This window comes from Electrophorus electricus, chromosome 5, assembly GCF_041902795.1.
Source record: "Electrophorus electricus isolate QZ-2024a chromosome 5, ASM4190279v1, whole genome shotgun sequence".
NCBI classification, from domain to species: Eukaryota; Metazoa; Chordata; class Actinopteri; order Gymnotiformes; family Gymnotidae; genus Electrophorus; species Electrophorus electricus.
This window is the reverse complement of record NC_137501.1, coordinates 11,145,230-11,172,609: the sequence shown is the minus strand read 5'-3', so window position 1 is coordinate 11,172,609 and position 27,380 is coordinate 11,145,230. Positions and strand designations below refer to the sequence as shown.

General features: G+C 40.0%; 1 protein-coding gene across 8 annotated transcripts in view; it reads right to left on the bottom strand.

Annotated features, from left to right (window-relative positions):
• Positions 1-27,380, bottom strand: part of hectd4 (HECT domain E3 ubiquitin protein ligase 4) — an 87,496-nt gene that overhangs the window by 6,336 nt on the left and 53,780 nt on the right. For 7 of the 8 annotated variants that reach the window (XM_081714171.1, XM_035530083.2, XM_035530086.2 and 4 more), the window contains 40 exons: positions 27,114-27,280; positions 26,416-26,562; positions 25,890-26,074; positions 25,245-25,398; positions 24,680-24,960; positions 24,020-24,209; positions 20,484-20,565; positions 20,026-20,228; positions 19,074-19,209; positions 17,419-17,601; positions 17,139-17,303; positions 16,589-16,758; positions 16,361-16,476; positions 15,747-15,850; positions 15,278-15,439; positions 14,828-14,976; positions 14,616-14,695; positions 14,318-14,481; positions 13,815-14,052; positions 13,245-13,381; positions 13,031-13,157; positions 12,643-12,780; positions 11,981-12,117; positions 10,832-10,992; positions 10,483-10,664; positions 9,291-9,496; positions 8,859-8,989; positions 8,455-8,660; positions 7,961-8,140; positions 6,480-7,864; positions 6,192-6,399; positions 5,690-5,913; positions 5,379-5,524; positions 2,055-2,158; positions 1,672-1,801; positions 1,118-1,308; positions 791-937; positions 459-578; positions 222-377; positions 4-107 (listed from right to left, as the gene is read on the bottom strand). In XM_081714171.1, the coding sequence (XP_081570297.1) occupies positions 4-107; positions 222-377; positions 459-578; positions 791-937; positions 1,118-1,308; positions 1,672-1,801; positions 2,055-2,158; positions 5,379-5,524; positions 5,690-5,913; positions 6,192-6,399; positions 6,480-7,864; positions 7,961-8,140; positions 8,455-8,660; positions 8,859-8,989; positions 9,291-9,496; positions 10,483-10,664; positions 10,832-10,992; positions 11,981-12,117; positions 12,643-12,780; positions 13,031-13,157; positions 13,245-13,381; positions 13,815-14,052; positions 14,318-14,481; positions 14,616-14,695; positions 14,828-14,976; positions 15,278-15,439; positions 15,747-15,850; positions 16,361-16,476; positions 16,589-16,758; positions 17,139-17,303; positions 17,419-17,601; positions 19,074-19,209; positions 20,026-20,228; positions 20,484-20,565; positions 24,020-24,209; positions 24,680-24,960; positions 25,245-25,398; positions 25,890-26,074; positions 26,416-26,562; positions 27,114-27,280 (7,596 nt within the window). The remainder of the gene's footprint in view (positions 1-3; positions 108-221; positions 378-458; positions 579-790; positions 938-1,117; positions 1,309-1,671; positions 1,802-2,054; positions 2,159-5,378; positions 5,525-5,689; positions 5,914-6,191; positions 6,400-6,479; positions 7,865-7,960; positions 8,141-8,454; positions 8,661-8,858; positions 8,990-9,290; positions 9,497-10,482; positions 10,665-10,831; positions 10,993-11,980; positions 12,118-12,642; positions 12,781-13,030; positions 13,158-13,244; positions 13,382-13,814; positions 14,053-14,317; positions 14,482-14,615; positions 14,696-14,827; positions 14,977-15,277; positions 15,440-15,746; positions 15,851-16,360; positions 16,477-16,588; positions 16,759-17,138; positions 17,304-17,418; positions 17,602-19,073; positions 19,210-20,025; positions 20,229-20,483; positions 20,566-24,019; positions 24,210-24,679; positions 24,961-25,244; positions 25,399-25,889; positions 26,075-26,415; positions 26,563-27,113; positions 27,281-27,380) is intronic. The other variant, XM_035530085.2, reaches the window with a different exon arrangement.

Here is a 27,380-nt window from a genome sequence, read left to right as displayed (position 1 = left end):
TACCTTGTTGTGGTTAGCTGCAGCACTGGGACACAGGAGAAGCAGAGAAAGGGCACTGCTTTGCAACTCCTTGCAGACTTGCCAAAGGAAATGGCGAAATGAACCACCTAAAAAGAAACAATTTAAAAGTACTAAACAGACTTAAATAAAATCTTGGATTGGATTAAATATATGAAAAAATATTTTGACTGTGTTTGTAAATGCGAATGCCTTGAACACACTAGTGCCATGAACTTCCTCCCCAGTGAAGCGGATGTTGAAGGCATAGGTGGGGTCTCCTCCACTTGCGAGCTTCACACAGAGCTGAGATGAAGGTACGCTAGCCAGCTGTCTGGCTGCTTGACAGAAATAGGTGTTTTCTGATGACCGAATCTCTCCTGGACAACATGAACATATGCATATGAGAGTTTATAACAAGACTGAGAAATTATTTGAAACTGTTGCTCTGTTCTCCATACCTCCCACTATCTCTAGAGGGTCCAGTATGATCTCAGGGGCAGCATGGTCAGCAGTGCGCTGCACTGTTGCATTCAGCACTCTGTTCATAAATGTCACTTTGGTGTCATAAAAAATTAGGCCTGAGAGAGAAATTAAGTAAAGCATAAGAAATATGAGGGCTTTAACAGCAAAATATTTTATAACTTACTACCACTAGTTGCCAGGCCTAAAATTAAGACTTACACTGTCAAAACAGATTTTATACTAAACAGGAGGTTTCTACTTAGACTGGAGAGAAAAAAAAAAAAGGACTTAAATAACCTCAACAACAACAACATATGCAGGATCCCACCTTTGGCCTCACACAGCAGGGCAGCAATACTGTTCTGATAGGCATGTGTCTGCCTGAGCTCTACAAGTGGCAGGAAGAAACTCTCCAGCATGTTATTAAGAGACTGCAACAAGGCAAATCGCAGACGCAAACTTTCCACAGGTACACCTAAAGAGTAAATTTTAGATATTAAAAATTCAGTAAAAATGGGGAAAAAATAAATAAAAATGTATGACCCACTTCTATTGCAAATGCTCAAATAAAAAAGCCTGAACTATTCCCATGAATAAATAATGAAAATGCATCATTAACAGCATGTAAAAGTGTAACGTATACAGCTGTTCTTACTTAACAGACATGAGACTCTGGGGTCTGCTGCATCTGTGGGGTCCAGGTAAACTTCATGTGGATGGAGGCGTGTAGGTGTGATGGCCAGATGACGACATAGGCGATTAACATATTGGACTAGTGCGATGTCCATCTCCAAGGTCCATTTCTTGCTTGTCTTCTGGGCATATCGTGTGTCAACACACGAACATCTACAGAAGACACCACACCAGTAGTAATATTCAGAATTTATACCCAATTTACTCCAGACTTAAAAGGACAAAAAAAAAAGAAAAAGAACAGGCAACCCCGTACCCCCCAACCCAAATTAAATATAACAACTATACATGCAGTTTATACAAGCTTCAGCACAACATTACATTTCTGCTGTTACCATATTGCTAGTGCTTTGAAATCCCTATATACTAATTTGGAAGGTTCCCCTCCACCAGTCTCAGACAGACAGACATGCACACCCACCCACACCCTCATCCACCACCATGTGCCTGCTTTCCACAGTGAGGAAAAACCTGGATTCTATACAACATTTGGTAATGGATAGTGTTTTTACTAACCTTTCAAAGTGTAGGTCATAACCACATGCCAGGATGGCTCGCCAAACACTGCGAATGTCCTGCTTGGACCGATCAACAGTAAACTTGTGGAAACCTTCCAGAGTTAAATATTTTTCTTCTGGGACTGAAACTGAGAGTGGGGGAGTGAACAGGGGAGTTTGATCTCTCATATATGGACCTCAGAATGCATTTATACACAGGCACCTGGACATTTTTGACATACAAAAGTTCCAATTTGTTTATGTGGAGTTGTGCAAAGGGTAAATTCTTTGCATAGAAAGAAAAAAAGAAACACATGTACATCTAGATATACACCAACAAATACGTAAAATGACATTTCTAAACATAGCAAACATTCATTATTGCTATTCTATTGTAAAAACCTTCCATCTTTTTGGTAGGTGACTTTTCAAGGTCTTTCTCATCAGGCCTGGATTTCTCTGGAGACTTAGGCTTCAGGACTGGTTTCTTCTCACTTAATGCAGTCCTGAAATTAAAAGTAATGGAAGAGAAGTATGACTGACAAATTCTTGATGCATACCCATGATGTTTAATCCATGACAACCTGTACCAAAAGCTCACACACAATACAGTTTGTCACTGATCTAACACAGAGCAAACCACTGTTGCTATTTTAGACAACACTACAAGATATCACAGTACTATTAATCACTGTTGAACACTGGCTAAAGTGACTTCTTAGGCAAACTAATATAACATGGAGATCATTTAAATACTTCAATATGTTCATTTCAGTAACTTTTTTATATTCTCATACATGCATGCTACATATATGCTGCCCTCCAAAATTACTGTCACACTCAATTAATATGATTAAAAAATCCACTTTATGATTTTTTTTTTTTTTTTTTTTACTATTTCCAATTTTTTTTTGGAAATACACGAGCTTTCATGCAACTGTCAACAGCATGACATCTGAAATGCTTGTAAATCTCCTGTAAATGATCATAAAGGACTGTCTATGGTCTGTGTCAAATAAATAATTTCCCATATCCCTGCTACAGTAATAATTAAACTGCTGTATAGTGTGCTAAAATATTAGTCCAGTTTGTACTTGTCAAATATAGGCACAGGTAACAGTAAATATGAAGCATGATCTTTCAGCATATTTCAGCAATGGAGAGGTTGCTTGCATAAAAAAAACCCCCTAACCTTGAGAAAAGACGACCAATTATACAGAAGTTCAATTGTAACTTTACACAGGATATGATTTGAAATATCCTATGCCAGTGCATTAGACCTTCATATAGGGCCCATCCCTCTCACTTCATACCAGCAACCAAAACATTGCAACCTCTTCCAGGGGTCATCAGGTAGGCACATTCCTTTGGTGTTTCACAGAATTAAGACGACGACACCTCAAGAAGGCTCAACAGTGAGGGCTGGCATCTCAGCCCCACCTCTCTGCAAGCTCACTTTTAAACCAAGCTGCACTTTAGACATAAACACAAATTGGCTTCCCTGAAGGAAGGCTGAATTTATTCCCCTGAATAAGGCTATACACAGTCCCACTGACACTGTTTGACTACAGTGTATGTGTAATTGTTATATTACAAATTTATGTAATCTTTGTCATTTTTAATGCTAATTAGTTAATAAATATGCTTGGCTTGCTAATAGTACTGAACTGGGCAATCTGTAATGCTCTGGATCAATAATAATTACAAGAATAACTACTACAAAACCATTCCTGAAAGTAATCAACATAAGGGTCAGGGGAAATATGGCCAGTAATTATCTGTTACATTAGCTACAAAGGCACCCTTCATTTAGCTCGCACCTCACAGCCCAACTTTTGCTAAACAAATGCATCCTATATATTTTCTACAGAGTACATCCTTGGTAGGTATGTGGAAAGATGAACTTCTCCATTTCAAGAAACTGTGTGGTCTAGCAAAAGCACAAAATGTATATTTAACAGAAAATGTATTTAGTAAATAAACTGGTAGATTAAGATTTAATTAATTTGATTGTAAATGTAAAATTAATGAATGTCAAATTAATGAATAATTTAAAATACACTGTTATTTAATTTAAAAATTGACACTAATAGCCCCAAGAAACCTAAATCTGTGATTTCATTCTAATTAGTTTAATGTTGTATCAAATTATTAATAAGTGACCTTCCAATTTACTTTATTTTCCAACGCTTTATGCAGCACAATCACAATGCTGATGTCACATGGTGCTCCCACATACCATTTATTACAATTAAAACGTGCACTTGAACAGTTCTTTAAGTCTGAGTAATCTATTGAGCAAAGGCTAACCTAGCAAGAGCAGTCTCCTGTAATAATTCTCAAAATTGCATCAGTAGGTTTGTACCTGTATGTTAAAGTTCTAATTCTCCTTGCTCGTATAATTATGTTTAATAACAGTAGACAAGTATGAGTTATATCTGAAAATTAATAATCAAATCAGCAGCAGTTTACCATTTTATTTTACTTTAAATATCACTTTAAAATACCATTATATATATATATATATATATATATATATATATATATATATATATATATATATATATATATATATATATATGATGGAAACATCATAGTCCATGCTAGAAGCCACTGAACCATCACTCTCAGCTTCCAGCTAATGCACCCAAACATCTGCACTTAAACTTCAGCTAAAGTAAGTCTCCTCCTTTTCATGATGTCCAAACGTACTGGCGATCAAATTATCCACAAAAAAACCCTGACTGCCAAAATATCCATGATATCCATATGTTTTGCCAAACAGGATCACATGCATGCGCTAAAACTTATCTGGCTAGAGCACACCAGAGATATATTGTTTTACTCATTGCCCTCCCTCACTCAGTGGATGACAATACAAGGCAAGTGAGCTGTCAACGTTTTCACCTATGGGAGTGGAACAGCTGCTAATCAATCTGGGTGCGTTGTGAAAACCCTTGTGAAGTAATTTCATGACATCAAGCTGTATGCCAGAAGTGATTGACAATGACTCACTTATCCATCACACCAGGATATACAGCAACAGCATCACAATATCATCTGGACAGGATAAATAAAGTTGGATGGTTACAAAGGGAGGGAAGTTAGCTAGAATAACTCTTCCCTCTCATCTTTGAGACAGTCTCCTCAATCCTGTAATTAGTCCCCAACCATTATCATTAAGTCTGCAATTAATTAGAATTACCTCAGAAACTAATGATTATTTGTTATACAAATACTTATATTGTAACAGAACTGCAGAAAGAAGCTGGAGAAACCACACTGGTATATATATTTTAGGGTCCTAGATACTTTTGCATCAATTATTTGGAAGAATTTTAATTATTTGGGGAGAGGAGGAGCTGAGTGGAGGAATATAATGCTTGAGGCAAAACAAACATATCTGGAAATTTGGTACAATGCATGGGGTCTACAATCAATATACACACACAGTGCATGTTCAGAAATAAGCCAAGAGTCTGTAAGGAGTCAGTAATGTAGACTGTAGATTGAGAAAATAGTATTGGTGACTACAGAAAACAATCTGATCATGTGCAAATAAGTGATTTGGTACAGATATAAATGTTACAAAATTTTGATTTTGATTTTTAATTATTTAGAAGAATTTGTGAGGAATTTTTACTTTTTCTTCTTGTTGCCAGATTATTTTATAACATTTAGCATTTGTAACAACTGGTTTTGCGAGCAGTGTGTGTGATGACTCACCGGACACTGTTGAGTACAGACTTCTCTTTGATGGGGGGCTTGGTAATGGGTCTCTTTGTGCTGACCACTTTGCCTTGGTGCTGCTCCTTGCCTGCCTTACTGTACTTGCATTTGTTTGGTTTGACTGTGCCATATTTGCGGAGAATCTGGTGATAGAAATGTAGTTTATATTGTCATTTTTAGCACATTTCAATAGAAGACTGACATGAAAACTGGTTGATGACTTCTGAGTCATTTACATGTACATGGTAAATGGATTTCTGGTGCATAAGAAACATTCCATATATGTAATTATATACGTTAGCAGTAACCTGTGTAAGCTGATCTTCAAGCACTTTCTTAGGAGGTCGTACATGGTTGAAGAACACGTACAACAGGTTGCCAGGTGTTTGAGAGTTGATCTGTTCTTTGCTGAGATAAATGTCAGACACTTTCACTGGCTTTGTTGGGGTTAGGCTTAGCATCTGCTCTGACTGAATACAACTTTTAAAGATGTCTGTCAACACATCTCGTGCCCCAGGAACAAGCTTGTCTCCTGTTAGAATATCATAATGTAAGTTAGACATGCAAAGCAGTCTGCCTCCTAAAAATTAAACATACTATTCAACTGTAGTTGAACTGATTTTAGTTAACTGGCTTTAATTACTACTGCAACAGCTGGGTACTTTAACAGATAGCATGCATACCAATAGCAACTGGACTGATATCAAAAAGATATTTTAAAATTAAGATTAGAATAACAAATACTTTGTGTTTTACTCTAAAGCACATACAATAATTATCAACAGAAGAGAAAATATAAAATAAAACAACCTCTGACTGTCTTATCAAGAAAGTAGTCCTCAAGTGCAGAGCTTCCTTGTGTATCAAATAGGCTTTGATTAACACTGGAAGCAGTCAGGATTTCTTCATTGGTCATTTCCATTAGCTCCTCCTCTCCTTCAAGGCTGGACAAACCAATGAGATCACTGCTGTTGAAGAGACTGGCACGAATTTTCTCTACTTTGGCCCTGGCCCGTACCTGTAAAGCAAAGACAAGCGATCTACCAGCTGGCAATAACCAATATGATATCCTTTCAAATCTGTTTTTTCTCCACCTACCTCTATTACAGCATAACCTTTAATGGAGCGTGCCATAGTGGTGTTGTTGCCAAGTGAGTTGACTGTGTACAAGGATCCCCCATCAGACACTGAGGCTGTTTCTCCCCCATCTAGCTGCTCCCCAAGACTACCAAGACTACCAATGCTTCCTGTGCTACAAAGTGAGATATCAAGGCTTTCTTGACTGGAGATATTGTGGGGATCAAGAGGTCCTTGTGGCTGAGCAGTGGTTACTTGTGGAGTCACAGTGCATGCTAACACTTCCTGGTCCACAGACAGCTCACTGGCAGTCCGGGACACACCCTGAGAGGAGCTGCAAATGGATGTCTGGCTCGTTGAAGCTGAAGCACTCATGCTGATAGCTGGGGTGGCACTGCTGGAACTATCTGGACTGTCCATAGTGCCTGGATGAGACTTCTCTGTTTTAGTATCCTGGGCAGTGCTTGGAGTCCCAACCACAGCTCCTTTAGTCTTCTTATGGTCCTCGACCTGAAGCGGAATGAAGATCTCATCTTTGAAAAGGCCTCCGTGTGCATTGCAAGCCCTTCGGATAGCCTTACGCACCACAGCTTCTTCCAAGTGAGTTGGAATGCCAGAGAGCACCAGCAGCCGCCCATGAGCAGTAGGACCAACCAGAGCTTGGCAAGCATCAGCTACAGCATCCCCAGTCACGGCCAGCCCCTGAGGGTCCTTGTTAGTTAGGTGCCGTATGATCATGAGTAATGTCAGCCCACGGTGGAACCACAGCATGTCTTCTGGCTTTCCCCCTGCCACATTCAGTAAAGCACTATCACTCTCGGATAGTCTTGAACTACTTCCAGAGCCCCGTTTTCCTGAAGCTACAGCTGCAGCAACCACAGCTGCAGCTGCCCGTTCACGTTTCAGCTTGACCTTCTTACGCTTAGTCAACAAGCTTGGACTTTGGGGGGTTTGGCCTGGTGAAGATGATGATGATGATGACGAATCACTAAGGTTTGGTGCATTGGATGATGAAAGAGTGCCTACAGAGGAGGCTCCACCACCCACATTTAGTGGCAATGTGACTTCTGCTACAGCCAGGCATACCTCCATTAGGGCATGGAAGTACGTGGAGAAGCGGCTTTGCTCAGCAGTCAGAGCCAAAGAGCCACTACTTCCTGAGGTAGAAGAACTTGCAGTAGCCAGCCCCCAGCCCTGGGTCTCCCGGTCATAAAGCTTTCTGAGCTCTGTCTGTAGAGCCATGAGAACTGCCAAGCAAGGATTCAGGAGCAGTGCAATTGAGCTGGATAAGCCTGAGGGACCTTTGCACTGTTCTAAATGATGGATCTTGCGAAAGAGCTCAGCAAGCAGGTGAAAGATTAGCTCCTTGATACAAGGTGCAAGATCAGTAGTCCACAGAAGACCACCTTATGGAAGAAAAGTATGGATGAATAAACTGACTGATTAAAAAGCAGAGGCTAGAATGATCAGACCAACCAGTTAGTGAAGAGGATGTTTCTTACCCAGTAACTCCACAACCTGCAGTAGCACAGAAGATGGCACAGTGTCTAGTTCCTCCTCTGAGTGCTCACTGCCCTCATCCAGTGTCCACGTCAGGAGCTGTTCGGCAAAGGCCATGGCCAAAGGAAACTCCAGAGGCAGTGCATGCAGTACAAGCACCACCCCAGGGGGGGGAGACACACCTTTGAGAAAAGTCCAGAGAAATCTTAGCAAGAGATGCTTATATGTAAGCACATACACATGATCAGTTACATTTGAGGACACTTGTTGGAACCTAGTTCCTTTACATGTGAATGTATAATGTAAAATTATATTACATAAAAATAAAAATAAATGGCCTCTAAATTTTGAATTCCTCAGCACAGTCTAATTTCCCAAAATAGCAGCTTCAAAAACAAATCATTCAGTAAATTTGATCTATGAAACAAATTGGGAACCAAGTTAGATTATCTATAATAGAAACATATTGAACTATACAATGTATTGCTGTTCTAACCTAGCTTTATATGCAATCTGTCAGTAGGAATGATGATGCTGGGGTATTGGTTGGTTGTGGGAGGAGGCGTAAGGCCTGTATTAGAGGGAGATGCATCCAGTGGGTAGCAGACGGCCTCCATCAGATTCAGCTGGCCATTGCGCCGCACCTTGTGCCCCAACCCATACACCATGATCCGGGCCCAGGGAGCCTTATATAGAGATGAGCTGAAGGAAAATAAAGAATGAAAGTGAGAAGAGGTGGTACAGAAATATCAACAGACCTTTAATCTTATATTCACATCTAAGGTGGAATCATAGGTTTTATTGTACAATGTCCTTGAATTCTTTTTTCAAGCAGTTTTTTTTTTTAATAGAAGCTTCAAATTGTTTAATAGAATTATTCAAATTGTAATGTTTACTCACTCTTTGCGGCATCCAAGCTGTCCTTCTTTACAAGATACAACCACAAATGCAGCACCAGGGAAGTTGACATCCATGCTGACTTTTGATTCCGAGATTGGGAACTCCTCTGATGTGAACTGGTCTGGAGCACTCTTGAGTTTCCCCCCCAAAAAAAAAAAAACCCATCATGTAAGAAAAAATCTGTCTATTATTGCACGTTCACTGTCACTTTAAATAAGTTTGATATGTTTGTATGGGTGAGCCCTATACAAATGAGTAAATATAACAGCATGTGGGAATACAGAGTTCATATAAAATCATATGGTGCATGTAATATTCTAAGTTTAACTACAAATTATTAAGTATTTACAGTGTAAAACCAATGGAGTCATATTGGAGAGCTTTCACTAGACTAAGATCTCAGACCAAGTGATGGACTCTGAGGGTTAGTACCTGGAGAAAGCAGCAAATCTGCTTGGTAAGATCCAGCAAGCTGTCTTCTCCCTGGTGCAAGGCTCTGCTAATAGCCACAGTCAACCACTCACGAATGGTCTGTGCGTTACCTTGATAAAAGAGCTCAGTTGGAGAGCAGCTTTGCCCTTGAAGGTTGTGAAGCACAGACTGGGCCAGCAAAATAGAGTTTGAGCTGATGGAGCCATCTAAAAGGGGTGAGATTAAGAAGGAAATATTTCAGGGGGAACTGACAGCAGAATTAACGAAATTAATGAACTTACAAAAGAGCACACCCAATGCTCTTTAATGCTCATCATGTGTAAAAGGTAGCAGCTGCTAGTTAGCCTTATGCAAATGAGCTGGCTCATTAATGAGTTAACATGGGTAAACTACTCAACACAAAAAAAATGAAAGCAACTCATCCAAAGTCAGAAATAAAAAAAATAGTGTGTGTATTTTAGCTGTCTTTACCTTATCTGGAACTACTCAACATTTAAACAAATTAGCAACTTAAGAGCATATATAAAGACAAATTACACAGAATACTAATACTTCTGTTAATTTCTCTCTAATGAAAATTACAGTTTAATATAATACTTATTGTAAACCAGTTTTTTCTATAATTGGTGCAATGATGCATTCTTTGGATAGTTGTAGTAACTGATCCTCGGTTACGTGTACAATATATGGTATCTACTGAATGCTTCAGCCAGCTACGGGTCAACAAATCAGTGTGTTGCTGTAATGATGTAATGGTAAGAGTTGATTTAAAGAATATTTTTTGTTATGCAAAATTTCAGATAACTAAATAATGGGCTTGTACTATCACCAATTTGTTAGTTTAACAAAGTCTATACAGATCATGTAGATCTAAATAGAATAAACAATATTTTCTCCTTTTAAAATTCACCAGCATCACTGACAGGAAAAATGCAGCATTTCATTTAAACCTTCATGAGTGAAATAACGTTGTAGCTTTAGCATTGACAGACGAGCCTGGTACACCCATATGCACATACATACAAAACATTTTACATTTCAATGTTACATCGCTGAGTTAAGCTGTCACTCATCACCCTAAACAACATTGAAACCCCTGTCCCAACCTAAGAAGGTCTGAAGCAGTTTGATTTTGGAAACCCTGTTTCACTTTTGTTACATTAAAAACTGTTCTTCCAAAATATAGTTTTACCTGCCAGTGGTGGAGCAAGCAACTGATTAGACAGGAGTTGCAGGTGTTCAAGGGTAATGTCACGAACAGCTGGGATGTGGAAGAGGCGTGTGAAGGTGTGAGGGCTCTTTGGGGCAAAGATATTGAGTAATGCCATGCGACAGTACAAACGTGCAAGAGCACTCTCACAACGCAGTAGCTCCCTGAAACACACAAACACACAAATATCTTAACAAAGAGTGAAAGGCCACCAATGTGTATTTCATTGGTAGCAGGGATAGACAAAAAATAAGCAGGATATACAAATAAAATAGTAAAGTAACTTATTATGCTGCAGTCATTGAGTTTATAGTGGTGGCGTTTGTTTAACCTGTGAATCTGAATGTTGCTGCTGTCCAGAGACACAAGGCCATTGGCTGCAATTCTACGAGAACCTGCAGGTGGGCGCTCCAGAATCTCAATGGGGTACCAGTACCTAACCAGTACACCTTCACTGCGTAAATATGTCTCCACCTGGACCAACTCATTTACCTGGACAAATGTGTGCATGCACACACATGCATACACGAGTAAACACAAGCACACACAAACAGGCAAACACACAACAACAATCATCTACATAAATCTGTCTTGGCCCAAGTAGTACATTCTTTGTTGAGGTGTTCCTAGATGTCTGGGACTAGACTTTCATATTTTTTCATAAAATGTAAGAATTTAAATCTTGGTAGAAATGTGGACAAATATGCCACGTGAAACACTGCACTGCAATAAAGACTGAGAGACAGTCAACACAGTAACAATCTTCCGGAGGGCACGTCCCATGAGGTTATAGTGCATCCTTTAGTGCATCTGGTTTAGCAGGTAGCACATGGTGCTAGTAACACCAATGCTCAATTCCAAGAAGCACAAATATTGTTATTCTGATAAATGTGTAAGTTGCTCTGGATAAAAGCATCTGCAAAATGTGATAAATGTAAACATAATAGATGCTAACAATTAGGCCAACAGACTTTAGATCCACAGATATTTTAAATGAAGGTTTAGCAGATTTTCATGTTTTTTAAATATTTTATGACAATGTGTGTTTGTCTAGTAGAACAGTATATCAGTCATGTGTATGGGTGCAATTGCATTTCATTCATTGTCCAAGTAATGATGAAACATGTGGGTGTTGAGTATTATAATGACTAGAAGAAGCTCAATGTGTTTGAAAAGTAACGAGAATGCCCAGCAATTTACTCCTTGGCATTGAAACTCTGAAGGGAAAAAATATGGATGTGGGCAGGGGGGACTGGCTTCTATATTTGCAAAATAGTGCATATTTAAGAAGAAAATGTAACCAATCTCAATGCAGTCATGCTAAACCAACATCAATCATCTCAGGCTAATATTAGCATTGTCAGCCATATTTATATTCTCTTTAGCGTAATGAAAATCTGCTCCATATTTCTCTCTAAATAAAAGTACTTATTCTAGAAGAATTGTTTCACAATTAAATTTTTTTTTACAGTAAACTTACAGAGTCAACATCAAGAACCATTCCATGAAGGCCAAATGTTTTTATCATGCCTCGGACTGCAAACTTGGGTAAGGCTGTTCCTCCTGTGCTGCTGCCAGTGTTGTTGCTTTCAGGGCAGCGTATAACCACAGTCAAACCTAGAGGAAGTTACAACCACCACAACTGGGTTTGAGGAAAATTTCCACTTTTGAATTCAATGAAAAATTTCCAACAATTATTTATTTATTAATTTACAGAAAATCTAATCTCTCAAACATAGGCATTCTTTCAGACAAAATAGAACAAATTAAAACTGTGATGACAGACTATTACCCACATGTAGCAGGTTACTAGTTTCTGCTATTACATCTGTTGAGCTCATAGTAAATATTAATTAAAATGGTAAATAGTGACACACAAGCTTGGTATAAGGATCTCAATAAATTCGGGGAGACAATGTTAGAGTATAGGAGCCTGATGCAGACATTGTGTCCAAAACAAAAGGGACCAATCTCTATGAATTTACTTTGTCCTAATATCTACACTTACTTAAAAGGGGAGTCTGAAAAGAAAAGGTGCTCTTATTCCAAAATAATAAAGCAATAAAGCATACATGATGCACATAACTAATGGTGACATAGACATAAAAAATAAAAATGTTCACTTTAAGTGTGGGTGTGTACCTTTACGAACTTTGTCTATAGTAAATTTATTAGCTTCATCCTTGATGTCCTCAATAGTGGGGAGGTAGAGGTCTCTGGGAATACCACCATTCTCCTCATATAGGAACTCCACTGTTTGTCTTGCTATGTCCACCATTCCTGTCCACCATGCACACATACATGCAGACAAAGCAAAAAAAAGCACAAACAAACAAACAAACAAACAAATAAATTCTCCTCCCTTATATTTTTTCACTCAAGTAAAATTTCACCTAAACATAAAAAAGACCCTGCAATTATCCAGTTATTTATTTATTACACATTTTGTGTTCTCAATTTTGTATTGTATTGTATTAGGTACTCAGGAAATAAACCTGTGTTGACTGCCTATGTAAAAGATTGTTCTCACCAAGCTGGAGGGCTCCCTTGATCTGATCTAGACCCGATTTCCTCTCAGCTTCATTCCTGAAGCGGCGGCGAATAGTGGGGAACACTTTGGTCTCCCAGGCTTTCACAAGAAGGGCATAGTGATCCTCCTGGGACAAAGAGAGGTAGAATAAGATTGGGGATGATGGTCAACTTCAAATAAGTGTCTATAATGACAGTAAGACCTCTTTCCTCACCCTTGGCACATCTTCGTCATCCTCATCATCACTCTCATCATCAGCAAGATGTGGGGGGTGTGGGTTAGGGCCTGAGGTCACCAGATTCTCATAGCTAAGCTCAACTTTGTAGTAGCAGGAAGCATCACTGTTATACTCTACTCAGAGAGGAGGTAAAGTAAGAAAAGATAAGTGTAAAGGCTTCTTTTACTTCATTTGCACATCATGGAGACTTTGAAATACGAATCCCAGCAACACCTTATAACCTAATGAATTACCAAAAGAACAGGAGAGAAAATAGTTTTTTGTAGCATAGCAGAGGAAGACTACAGAGGCAGGCAGGAAACAGATACATTTTCATTTATGAAACAAAAGTGAATAAAAACATTTATAATAATATGAATAATAATAATAATAATACTAATGATAACTGGTTAGGTGTGCTCTTGGGAGAGTAGAATAGGAATACTTAGTGTAACTGGAGGTCTCTGACAACTAGATTAGAGCACATTACAGGACTACATTGCTACAAACAGCACTACAATCTAGCTAACTGTCACTGTTGCGTTAACTGCATGAGATGAGCCTTACGTTGCTGAGCAGCAGCAACAGCAGCGATGCGACAGGGAGGTCCATGGGAGCCCGAATCAGATGTCACACTGGCACCAGTGTCATTGTCACTGTCTGAGGCCATTGCAAATGGCAGGGCCTCAAAGTTGGCACTAATTTCCTCTGAGAGGTCTATACACAGATCAGCAGCATTCCGGTGAGCCTGCCCCTCTGCGTATGCAAATGGTCGGCACCCAAAGTTAGCACGGATCTTTGTGTTCTAGAAATGGGCAGATACACAAATACATCGTTTAGGTACGTAGAGGGGGAAAAAGTAGAGTTCATGATATGTCACACAAACCTTCAGCTACTAAAATAAGCATTAAGCTTTTAAAAACATACTGAGAAAGAACAGTATCACAGAAATCATAAACATCACTAATCTTAGAGTAATTTAACTACAGACTGAAAGCAGTTCTAATCTACTCAATTGACTAAGTAAAATAGCTTGAATCTATAGAGAACCAACTGCAAATAAAGTTCACCTTCTTCTGAATGTGGACTAGGGGCCACATGCCTCCAGCCACATCTTCCAGGCAGGGGCTGAGGCGCTGGCCACAGTAGGTAAAATATACCCTGCCTTTAGGGGCCTGCCCTGGAGGAGGTGGTGTGCCCTCCAAACGCTCCCAGCCTATCCCAGCGATGTCTCCTGAGTAAGACGAGCAAAAGAGAGAAAAATGATATTACCCTGTGACATAACTTTTATAATTATGTTCAAAACATTATAAACACAAAAAAAGCCAGTGTACGATCAAAGCAGAAAACACATCCATCACATCTCACCAGGAAGCAGCGCCACATCTAGTCTCACACTTTTCCACTGGAGCAAACTGGAGCCATTATAGTGTACTGCCCTCCCATTACTGACAAAGGAAGAAAATAAAAAAACATACGAGTATTACATCAAACAACGGGTCTAATCTAGAGTGATAAAGAGTACTCAGTGTAAGCCAACGCGAAGAAATGGAAAAAGAGTAAAAGGACATAAAGAGTACTTGTGAAAGAGGCAGGTTCCAACAGGATTAGTCCATGCACCATCTCTCTTTTCTGCTTCTGTGGCAAAGCCAAAAGAAACAATTGGACCGCTGTCATCCTCAGAATCTCCATAGGTCACTATCTCTATCTCCCAATAAAAGGATGGAGCCTAAGAAAGATACAGGAACAATGAAGAAGTATAATGAAGTGAGGCAAACAAGTGAGACTCTTTTCAAAACACTCCTTTGTTTTCCAAAACAAACACACCGGAAAAAATTAAGCATTTGAATTGTAATTATAAAGGACACAAATCTTACATTTCGTACATATATAGTAATAAATTTGCAACATTAATTTCGCCTTTGCTAGGCCAGGCTAACTTACTGAAAAGATTTTTAAAAACACCCTGCAAACAGATGATGTATGCAGTTAAGGCTGTATGCTGTTTATATGTTCTTCATATTCTATACCTGAACAGGAACTGCTGAAGTGGCATAGATGAAAGTGCCTCTGGGTAGGCCACCCCCAGCACTGGGGTCCGCAAGAAAGGTCACAGAAGTCAAGTGGGATGAGAACATACAGGCACGCACAGGTGGGAAGACACGTGACGGACACCATGTAATTTCCTTTGGCTGCAAAGAAAGACCCACAGAAAGACGTGCTAAGAGAATATTTTAAAGTAAAATACATTTCACTTTTTTATATTATGTAAAACATGATAGGATAAAAATCCACTAACTTGAAAAAGCTGAGCTTTTATTGAATAGCAAAGTTCAAATCAGCTTGGCAAAAACAACAACTTCCAGAACATGAAAACACGTAAAATCCAAAAGGAACACATTCACTGCTTGTTTACATATTTAATTACAAAAACGTGATAATGCCACTAAACTCTTTTACTATGATAACACAATATTCCTAAGGAACAGAAAAACATACCTGTCTTCTGTCTGTCTGCAGAGGAGGAGGTGGGGGGCGGGCACAGTCTCGATACAACATTCGGACTCTCTCACACTGACACTCCACCATGCCCAACCTCTCACCTACACACACACACACACACAACACAAAGAACCTACTGAGCAACCAACCAAGAAGAAAGCATTAAAAAAGAGGAAGCAAAGCATCACAAAGAGTCAAATCATATACAAAAACTGGGCACATTTCCAGATAGCTGAAAGTGTGCATCTGTTACATTGAAAAAGGCATATGGATTAACATTATCTTTTGAGGAGCATAGAAATATGACGAGTAATCTATTTTGAATGTTAGATATGAGAGAGTATCTGGTTTTACTTGCTGATTTACTTGCTAAGTATCTACAACATCAACTGCATAAGAGCCAGCAAGTCCGTGAAGTCAGCAAAGCAAACTTGAAGACTGCAAGATGACTGCAGATATAGTGAGATGACTACAGATATAGTCAATAAGATATAGTCAATGAGTAGCATAGCATTGAAACTACTGAGAAACATTCATGAATGTTTATTTATTATTTACAAGTCCAAATGTAAATTGTGTGCATTTGTTCTACCACATGTCTGGTACATTACCAGGGCTACACTCCTGTGCCACTAGGTTGAGAACCTCCACAGCAGCAGGGCACTGCTGGATAAACTCCTCACAGAATGAACTGTCCTCCAGCAACTGAGCCATTACCAGACATGCTCTGTGAAGGGAAGACAAACAAAGCCACAATCACACCATTTATAAGATCCATTTACATATAAGACAAGAACAAACAAGTGTGAAAGTTCTGCTTTAAATTTCTACGTTCTGACCTAGTCCTTATCTCAGCCAGCAGGCGCACAGCAGCCATGACTGGACTGGCGCCGTCTCCAGAGGCTGGTAAGGAAGTATGGATGGAGAGGCTGCCCTCCTGTGGCAGAAGCATGGACTGCACTGCCTGCACAACCTTTTCAGTGATTGAAAGCTTATAAAGTGGCAATGCCTGTAACAGAGCGGGACATGACCATATACGGTATTACAGAAGATTATCAATGCCAAATAAAATATCAACATTTAAGAAAAGCCACAAAAAGCCCCAAACATGAGGAAATGTATTGTAATTTATTGTATATATATATATATATATATATATACATACAATATATTGATCTTACTAAATTGAATTTGTTTTTAATTAATGTGTAAAAAAAAAAAAAAAAAAAAAATTCATAAATTACACTCACAAATGATTGTGCTACATGCAATAGCTCAATAGCTCCTAGCCATAGGTAGATTTTCCATTTCATCATTAAATTTAGGAAAAGTTGTCTAACAACAAGGCAAGCAAGTCTGCAAGTTTATCAGCTTCTTTAACAGCTTTACCTCTGAGCGAGGTGTGCAGAGGCGGGAGATGGGTACGGTCAAGATGTCAGAGGCCTTACAGGTTCGCCGATATTCACATGAGGGGAACTTAACTGTGGCAATGCCTTCTTGCTCATTGATGGACATGACAATACCAATGCTTCCCAGGACTCCTTTACCCCCAACCTTTAAAAGAGGTGGATGCAACACTAAATCGCAAGCAAAAATTAAGATGTGGGCCAGAAAAAGCCTATGGAATGTCTGTCACTGAGCCATCTCATACATCACTTTATAGTCCCACCTGGACCTCTGAACCGATCTTGATAGTCTCCTTGAAGCCGCCCAGGGCGCATAAAGCTGCCACAGCCTGTCTTCCAATTGCCTGCAACTTGGCCAACTTCCTGCCACTGCTGCTCCCATTCTCCAAGATGCTTTCTGCATATCTCCCCAGCTGAGGTATATACATCAAGGCTCGGGACAACACCTGTAAGATGGAGAGTGAGTGAGTGAGCGAGCAAGTGTGCGTGCGCATATGTAAACTGGGAAGACAGACAGATCATTATGGTAAGATAAAAGTTGTTAAAGAAATCATCAGCATATTTCAAAAAACAACAATGGTGGGTTGATATTAAATAAGACCACTAGGCAAGCTTGGTTTTATCGGGACACTAGCAGTACCCTTCATGTAAATGTCTACAGTCTGACATCTGAAATGGTTAGACATCTTTCAAGGTAGAAATGGTTAGAAACCTTGCAATATAATCTGCTGAATAAAGTGCCAAACTATTAGTTTACTTTTCCCTGTTAGTTATAGCTACAGCTAATAATAAATGGTCAAACGAAGTCTGTTAGACGTGTTATGTTAAACTCTTAATTCATGTTAACACACATTTCAAGCAATGCAGAGGTAATCATTCATAAAAAGTTACCCTTAGCGAAAATATTATAAGGCAAGTCCACCCCCCCAAAAAAATCTGACAAGTCATTGATATGTTAAAATGTTATTAATCTTAGCTAACAAATGCCTGTGGCTTACAAATAGCAGTTTGCATTTAAGTCTTGAGCAGCCAAAATCACCATTTGTTTTTTGAAACTGGGTAAAAATGAACACGATATTTTAAGAATTATTATATACAATAAATTGAGATAAAGCACCCACATAACTATGCACTTAATTATGTGAGAAAAAACAAATTATTGCCCCTCAAAAAAACAACAACAACAAAAACAACAGCAGCAGCAAAAAAAGATTACTCCTCACAAGCAACAAGGTTTTTACTGCTGTCTTGTTATCTACTTTGTGCAATTTGGCTAGTTGCCTAGTTTGTTAGCTACTGCACATGTGCACTAGGAGTTTGTTAGCTACTGCACATGTGTTCTGAGCCTCAAATGTAAGAAGGCTCAAATGTAAATACATTTAAAACTAAAAACTTCTGAAAAACCTCAAAGCAATATAAATAATAAACAAACAACAAAAGGGAAAACCTTTTTAAGGCTCTATATCAGGAGCTAAATTTCAGTAACAATTTGATCAATCAAAACAATTTCAAGCATTGTGACCTTAGGGGTCACAAAACCTATCTAATAATACAAAAAGGAATGGCTAAAAACCTCAGAAAATGAAAACCAAACAGCATAAACCTGACAGCATCAGAAAGTACATGCTAAAACAACATACCTGATTTGGCAGTGAATATTTTTAGTTTTGTTTTCAGTTTAAGCTTTTGTTCGGAGTTTAGTTTTCTAATACTATGCTATCAATACTTCAGTCTTGGAATGTAATGTGTTGTGTATCCGTTAGCCTTGACATTTGTGATCGTGTTTAGTGTGTTTGCTCTAAGAACTGAAAGTGAACTTGAGCATGGGAAAGGTACTCTATACGTAAAAGTGGTGGTGGTGGTGGTGATGATACAATCAATCAACAGGTTTTAAACCAATGTTGAAAAAGATGCTCACCTTCTCTACAGTTGTCGTCCAGATCTGAGCAGTGTTTGACTCTGGTGCGGTAAGAAGACTGTGTAGCAGAGCAATAACTTCAGCAGCCATGCTATTAGCCACGTGGCCACTAATGAATGGACGGATCGGGTCAGACCTGTAGGAAAAAGAGAGAGCGAGAGAGAGAGAGGGAAGGAGTGAGTGAGAGAGAGAGAGACCACCATATTTAGAACTGTGTGGTTCCGCTTTTATCTGATCTGTTTTAAATACTGATCTGTTAAATGTCATTCTGTGTGGTTTATTAACAACTTTGACCCTTATAAGTAAAACTAATATAATAATGATGCTTGTACTTGACTACAAGTAAAAACAATGTACTTGCATTACTCTTATGTTTTTAAATAGTTAATATCAATTACGCAGAATGTATCCAAAATATAAACCCTAATAGAGTGCACTTCCATTTTCTGTACATGTATGCACTTCTTGCTATAGCTGTGGAGCTATGTGGACTTAGAGCATAGAAATCTTCACAAATTCTTACAGGAGGAGACTGAGGGAAAAGTGGAAATATTACTTTCAATTTGTTGTCCATCCACAACTGCAGGTGAAATTTAAAGAGTACTTAATCTGTTTAAGCAAATGGTACTTAAACAATCAGACAGCATGTTACAAAACATGAGAGGTTGGTGTGTGCACCAAAAGGACTTGCTGTTCTTTAGCACATTTCTAACCAGTGGTGTTGTATTTTCTGTAGTTGTAAAAGTCTGGTTTCTATAGAGAAACATGGTAAAGAAAGAATAGTCTGAGCAAAGTGATGTACATGTGGATTAAAAAATTCGCATAGGTTTCAACATCTGACTAAGAGCTGTGTCAGCATATTTTGCTAAGGCCATATAGACGTTATAACTAGTTTGGTAGCCTGTGAGTTTAGAGAACTTTGGAGTCCAGATTAGAGCTTTATTGCTCTTACCTGGCCAGTTCAGAATTCCTGTCCCTGCACACCACCGTCTGGGCACTTTTCTTCTTGTCTCCAGTCGTGGCTCCTCCTGAAGTCTCCTGAACAAGGGTGTCTACCGGGGGGCCCACGCTCACAATGAGGCCAGACTGAGCCCACTTATTCGCCTTTCGCAGCGCTGCTGAAGCTTCCTCTGTGATCACTTCACAGCTCCCAGTCTGTAAGCAGATGAATGAGGTGAAGGAGATTCATTGGTAAGATCCACTTATATTTAAACAGTAATCATTCTTCTTATCAGTAATCAGCTCAATAACATGCTTATTACAGAATTCCACCAGGAAAGTAAATACTGGTGCAAGGCTTTATAGGCATACTTTAAAAAAAATGTAGCTTTGTATTAATCATGACTATAGAACACAGTGTTAAAACTTTTAATAGTAAATAATAATTAAAAGTAGAAATACAAGACTGACCTTAGTCATATCTCTGTCCATCTTCACCACCTTCTCCATGTTGGCCCCAGTACCAAGCCGAAAAGGACGTCCCTCTGAGCTGCTGCATAAAGGCAGGGACAAATAACAGGGGCATAGAGAGCCTAATATAGATAATAACCCTGAAACTTAAGATCCCCCAAGCACATTCAAGTTGTTTCGCAAAACGTCCCTGGGCAGTAACACTTTAAATTTGCTAGTACATATCAGAAGACACAATCCCGACATTGATCTCTGCAGTTTGCAAAAGAAACCTCCACAACAGATAACATTTCTTAGAATTTTTCAAATGAAGCTACAGACAAATCAGAGAATCAGACCAGTGCCCTTTTGCAGTTGCTGAAAATAACAGATTTAAGCATTTGCTCAGTGCGATGGAACTGCCAAACTGACTGCATTTCCGTCAAAATGTGCTGCCTAAGCTTAACAATGAAGTACAGACTAAACTGCTGGAAGACTTGCAGAATGTAACATTTATTGCATTAACTACAGTTGGGTTGACAAAAGAGTTTTATCAAATCATGGCTTCCAACACTTCCGACAACTGGGTAACCCCATTCTCAAGACACGCACTGTCTATGAAAATCACACAAGTGACCATTTTTAAGAAATACTACAGGGAGCTGTATCAAAGTGGAAAATTAACAGACCAAATGCCACTATTCCCATAACAATGGACAACAGCAAGAACATTGTGAATACAGTTAAAGCAGTTAAAGGTTTTAGTACATTTAGTACATACATTCAAAGATTTAGTATATACAATTAAGCTGGCTTCATAGAAGGGGATGAGCATTAATCAGACATCCAGGCTTTTAGGCAGAATTAGAAATGTGCTAAAGAATAGTGCTAGCCATATTACTACTGCTGCAGCAGTGTTAAAGGGAAAAACGAGATGGTCCAGCTTCCTTCACACAAGCCAATTCATATACCCATGGCTTGGAAGTCAAGCCACCTTGGACAGCACACCTTGGACAGCAGTTTTCTCAGCACTTCTCAGACAGGAGTATTAAGAGGAACATTAATACCAATACATCTGATGATGTAAAAATAGCTGAAAAACATGGAACAGCTTAAAACAGTTCCGATGATAATGCCACTGAAACACACAATACTAGCATTCATAAAGCAGAGTGACTCAGAATCAGCAGTTGTGAATAATGTCAAATGTGCCTGTGCCTATGCTCCTAGTTTCAAGATAACTGCTTTTATCTATTTATACCCATTTTTAAAATTTATTTACAGTACAAAAAGCAAGCTTCTCACTTGAGAATGTGGAAAAGATGTTCTGGAAAAAGAGCTTTAAACTTAATTTAAGCATGTCCACAAAAATGTGTGGTTAACTGAATGGACTTTCTTTCTGACTGGTTTTCAGAGAGGTTTTTAATTAATTTTTGTTTAATTAGACTGGTCTTCAGATAATTGTTTTTTATTGGTTTAATTTTGTTTAGGTAGTTAATATGAAGATATATGCAATTAAATTAATCTACAATGTTATGTAGCCCATGTTTTTCTAATTCACAGCCCCACCAAAAAAAAAACAACCCAAAAAACAAAAAAAACAGATCTGAACCAAACCATGAATTTGGAGAACACGCCTAGGTAATATAGAATGATACATTAGAGGGCGATAAAGAACATTGTCACGTCACGGCCCTGCCCCCTCCTCAAACGTCTTCGTGTGTGTTCCTCTGTGTTGCCACGCCCTCTCGTGTCGTTCACCTGTTCTGTGTTAGGTGTAATCATCTTGAGTGTATATATGTCTCCTGTGTTGTAGTGCGTGTTGTTGGTGTTTGAGTTGTGCAGAGCGTTTTGAGGTTGTCTTATGTGTTGCGTGTTAGTAGAAATAAAACTGTGTTTCATCGTGCCTCCTCCCCACATCCTGCTTGTCCTTGAATTGTCACAGAAACACTAACCGAAGAAGGATGCCTGGGATGGGTAAGAAGTAGGGGAGTAGACGCACTTCCCCAGCCCGTACATGGGAGCCCCCCCATGTTCTTGGCTACCCTATTGACTCCCGCAATAGGGGAGCGTGCTCCTGGTGCAGAAGCAGAGGAGTCACACGGGACTACATCTGACTACCAAGACTGGTATAATGATTTCCAGTCCTCGGAGTCGGACACCGTGCCCCTGAGAGACCATCGCTCATCCTGGCCTCGCTCCATGGGTCCACAGCGGGGGAGGGACCCGTTGGGTTCTACGGAGACCAGCCTGTCCGTTATGACCGGTACTCGGAGTTGGAATCCGCTGGGCTTTCCGGAGACCAGCCTAACTATGTGGATCGGTATTCGGAGGTGGAATCCGCTGGGTCCTGCATGGACCTTAAAGAGGGCTATGCGGAGTATGGCGAGAGAGGGGAAAGTAATGATGTTGCTCTGGAGTCGGACATGGGGTCCGATCGAGAGGAGAACCCATCAATGAAGGGGGAGGAGGTACCTCAGGAGGATCCTCCCTCTCAGATCGACATCACAGGCTCCTAGGAGAATGAGCCCCCAGCACCTAAGGCCCCACCTTAAGCTCCACCCAGGGCACACCGCTCCGGAGGAAGCAAGCTGCCCCGGGTGACTGGCAGAGAAGCGGCGTCATCGTCAAAGGAGGACCCTCCTCCCCTTGAGGCGAAGAATCCCAGAGCGCATGTGCCTACGCCGAAGCCTCTGGGAGGCAAAAAGGCAGCGGCACCGGGACTTGCTCCACAACCAGGCAACACAACCGGTGTGCTTCCCTACGCGCATGCGCCAGGGTCCGGACAGCCTTCGGTAACCGAGCTGGCGATAAACACTCCTCCCCAGGCTGGTTGGCATCCGACCCAGCCGACAGCTGGGGTTCCCCCACTCTTCCCCGGACTGTTTAATTTATGTAGTGCAGTGCCTGTCCCTGTCACTGTGTCTGTCCCCATTACGGTTAATGTGCCTGTCACTTTGTTCCCCTCTGTGTCTGTCCCTGTTAGTGTGTTTGTTCCCATAACTATTGTCATGTTGGTCCCGGTATTTCCCCCTGTGCTGACCTGTGGCGGACTGCCCGGTCCTCTAGCCTCGCCGTTTGGTGTTGGTTTTGGGCCCGCAGCCAATTAGTCTGGTGCGCCGGGAGTCGCGCCCTTGAGGAGGGGCTCTGTCACGTCACGGCCTCGCCCCCTCCTCAAACACCTTCGTATGTGTGTGTTCATCTGTGTTCCCACGCCCTCTTGTGTCGCTCACCTGTTCGGTGTAATCATCTTGAGTGTATATATGTCTCCTGTGTTGTAGTGCGTGTTGTTGGTGTTTGAGTTGTGCAGAGCGTTTTGAGGTTGTCTTATGTGTTGCCTGTTAGTAGAATTAAAACTGTGTTTCATTGTGCCTTGTCCCCACATCCTACTTGTCCTTGAATCGTCACAAACATAGGTTTAATCAAAACAAAACAAAAATTTCCTTATTCATCTCTTTATCCCTGTATCACTACAAACCTATAAATTGTCTATAAAAAGCTTTCCTGGTCTAGTAAACACAATGATCAACTTCTCTCGTGGGAATATCTTTTTTTACCTGAGTAATGGCTGAAGTACTTCATGGGAAGATTGATCTTCTCTCTTATGAATGAAAATGGAGAGTTTGCCATCCACAGCTTCTCCCTCCTCTCCAGCATCTTTGTCTGTCTTGATGCTGTTCTTTGGGGTAGCCCGGCTAATGCTGGTATCTGGCTCAGAAGAAGCAGGAGAAAGGAGTGTCTGGCAACCTAAGGATGATATACAGGCATGGAAGACAGTAATACTCATGTGAGTGAACTAAAAAATACAGATGGACAGATGCACAGATAAACAGAGAGAAAACAACAAATGTATTTTTTCTTCTTATATTGTTATTAGCAATAACCTTTCTGAGTGATTCCACCTCCACCTGAGGATCCTAAATGGCTGGTGCTGGTACACAACCATGCAGGCCATTACTAGAATTCCAGCTGTAAAGTACACTTCTGTTCTGAGAATTTTACTCAGTTTTCATAAAACTGAGCAGAGTAACAGTCTGAGTGAGCCATCTTTTGCTCAACTGGACACAGGTCATGCCTTAAGTTATTATTATTGGGAACAGTTTAAAACAACAAACAAATGTAAAACAATAAATTCCTAGAAAATATGTTCGAGACAAACTAAACATAAAAACACTAATACTGCCCAAACTCTTTCATATCTTCATCCTTGGTCTCACCTGGCACCACGTAGTCAGCTAACTTGGCCAGCAGAAGTGCTGCAATGCAGGAGGCTGGGTCATTGGCATCCTGTTGTTCTGTTTCAATGGCATTAATGGAGTAGCTCCAGGATGGCAGTGCCACATTACCACAGTCCTCAACACTCATAAGAGGTAGGGCAGCACGGCACAGCTGTAGGATAATCAACACCAGTTTGGGAGAAGGCCGCTGGTCGAGGAGCAGTGAGAGGAGCTTGGAGACACAAGCCGGTTGGCTCAGGATTGTTTTGCCTATATGGCTCCTGGAAAATGCATAGGTATTGAAGGTGATAATGAAATGCGTTCCTGTCCAGTAGGATCATACGATTTGAACAGAATCCTTCTTTTAAAAAATACACTTTATATAATGAGTCTCACATAGGTATTTCAATAATATATCCAATCATTATGCCCTTAACCGTTGCTTCTAATGTTTCTACAGACAAAGCAGGGCTAATGGGACTTTCTTTCAATGACAGCTGAAGACCTAGACAAGCTGGTCATCTTGAATACCTAGACAAGTAGACAAGTTGGTTATCTTGTATACCTAGACAAGTCGTTGAGTAGACTTAGCACATCCTGTAGGGCATCATTTCCAGCTGCTTGGTTACCACAGCATTCTGTTGCTCTCGCCAAGTGGTTGGTCAACAGACTGGACACCTGCCTCGCTAGCCCAGAATGAACTGCATCTGTGGAACCACCTGAAACACAGTCATGCATTTAATTCCTTACAGATTCTTTTTAGGCATTCATATTTATTTCTTCAGCACAAGGATTGCAATAATTGTATTCCTCAGAGTGGATATCACTTTTTTAATACTGATGAATTTATTTGGTTTCTTTCTCCTGGTCCCTTGCATTTATGCCAAAATACAAAAACAGATCTGCTGAATGTCCAGATGCTCTATGAAAACAGAGAAGTCAAATTTCTGAGAAAACAGAAAAATCAAGTCCCCTTGCTGAAGTAATTTTAAATATCACCTTGTAACTTACCTTGTACCACTATATTACATCTGTAGTGAGAATACATTTATATGTAAACAGAAAAGAAAAGTATCAAAAGAGTGACAAAAAGGCACAAAAACATTACTACCTAACAAAAACAGTATACACTTTTAAAAGTTGTCATATTGGTTGCCATGCTAGTCTTAGGTAAATGGACATATGTATGTAGCAGCACATCAGACAGTACCTTCCACCTTCTCCCACTCAATGCAGCGGTTGGCCAACACTTGGAAGGCTGCCCAAGCCATGGTGGCCACTTTCTGCTTTTTGGTTTGTTTCTCATTGGAACTGCAATCTCTTTGGCTGCTTAGGCTGCACAGCCGGTCCATCAGCTGAACCAGGCCACTGCGTACCAGACATTGTTCCTCACTCCTAGAAATGCAAAAAGTTCTCATGTTTAAGGGCTTTGGAGCGACACATTGCAGAAAATTTGTTACTGTATTACTGGCCTCTTCAATATGACAAAAGGCTGAAAATGATGGAAATGGTCTTTCCTTGTAATCATAAAAACAACTGCAGAAAATTATAGTATGTCCTGTCCAAGCACACTGGTTAATTGCAGGTCTGAATTCTATCATCACAAATTACTTTGTAAATACTTGTAAACATATAACAGTGCAGCCTGCCTTCTTTAAGTTATGCTTTCAAAAGTTTATGCACAATCTTTCCAATGTTAAACTTTAAAACATTTTATGTGAAAGCGCTGTGATTACCTGGTGTAAGGGATGGTGCACAGCAAGCCAATGCTATTGGCACAAGCAATGGGATAGCGAGCACACAGAGACACCACAGAGGTCATAGTCTCGCCAAAGGCTTCCTGAACCTGCTCCACCACACCACCACAGGTAAGTTCCTCAATCCTACAAGCAAGCATAAAGCAGACACACAATGCATTTTAACAATTTCTCAATAACTATAAAATACAGTGATCTAATGTACAATTGAGATGTTATATGGCAATTGAACATTTGAACACACTGAACATTTCCTCAAGAGACCAAGAAATAGAATATAAAGGCATTTATCCCTTCCTTGTAACGGATATTGAAACTAAGGAATTATTGCAAGTTAATGAAAGAACAAATACATATTGAACTTAAATCATTTTAATCACCAACACTGACTTTCTTTATATTGAGGCAGCCTCTAAAGTGCTTTTAATGAGAGATATTGTTTCAAAGTAGCTTTAATTATTACTGATGTTAGAGAAAACCGCAAGTGTGGAAGGAGGCCTTTTTGTAAACACACACACACACACACAAAATATATATATATATATATATTTGTTTTTTTTTTTGTGTGTGTGGTTTTTTTTTGGTTTTTTTTGTGTGTGTGTGTACAGAAGGTCTCTCCCTCTCCCTCTCCCTCCAAATAATTATTAGTATCAGTTAGCTGTATACTGGGGACGTACCTGGGCCCACCCTGCAGAACCATGGTGACAGGACCCACCAGGTGAGTTACTCCCCCCACTCGAACAGCGGCAGTGAGTAGCTCCCTCATGTGGACAAGAGCCTGCTTCCTGGTGCTGCCTCTCCTCCATCGTGTCTGAGCTGCTGCTAGAAAACTACTACTGGACACCTACACAAGATCAAAATGATTACTACGCAGTTCTAGATCTTTGTACATAAATGATTGGTGGAATAAACATCACATCTTATTATCTTGTACACATTTTGTA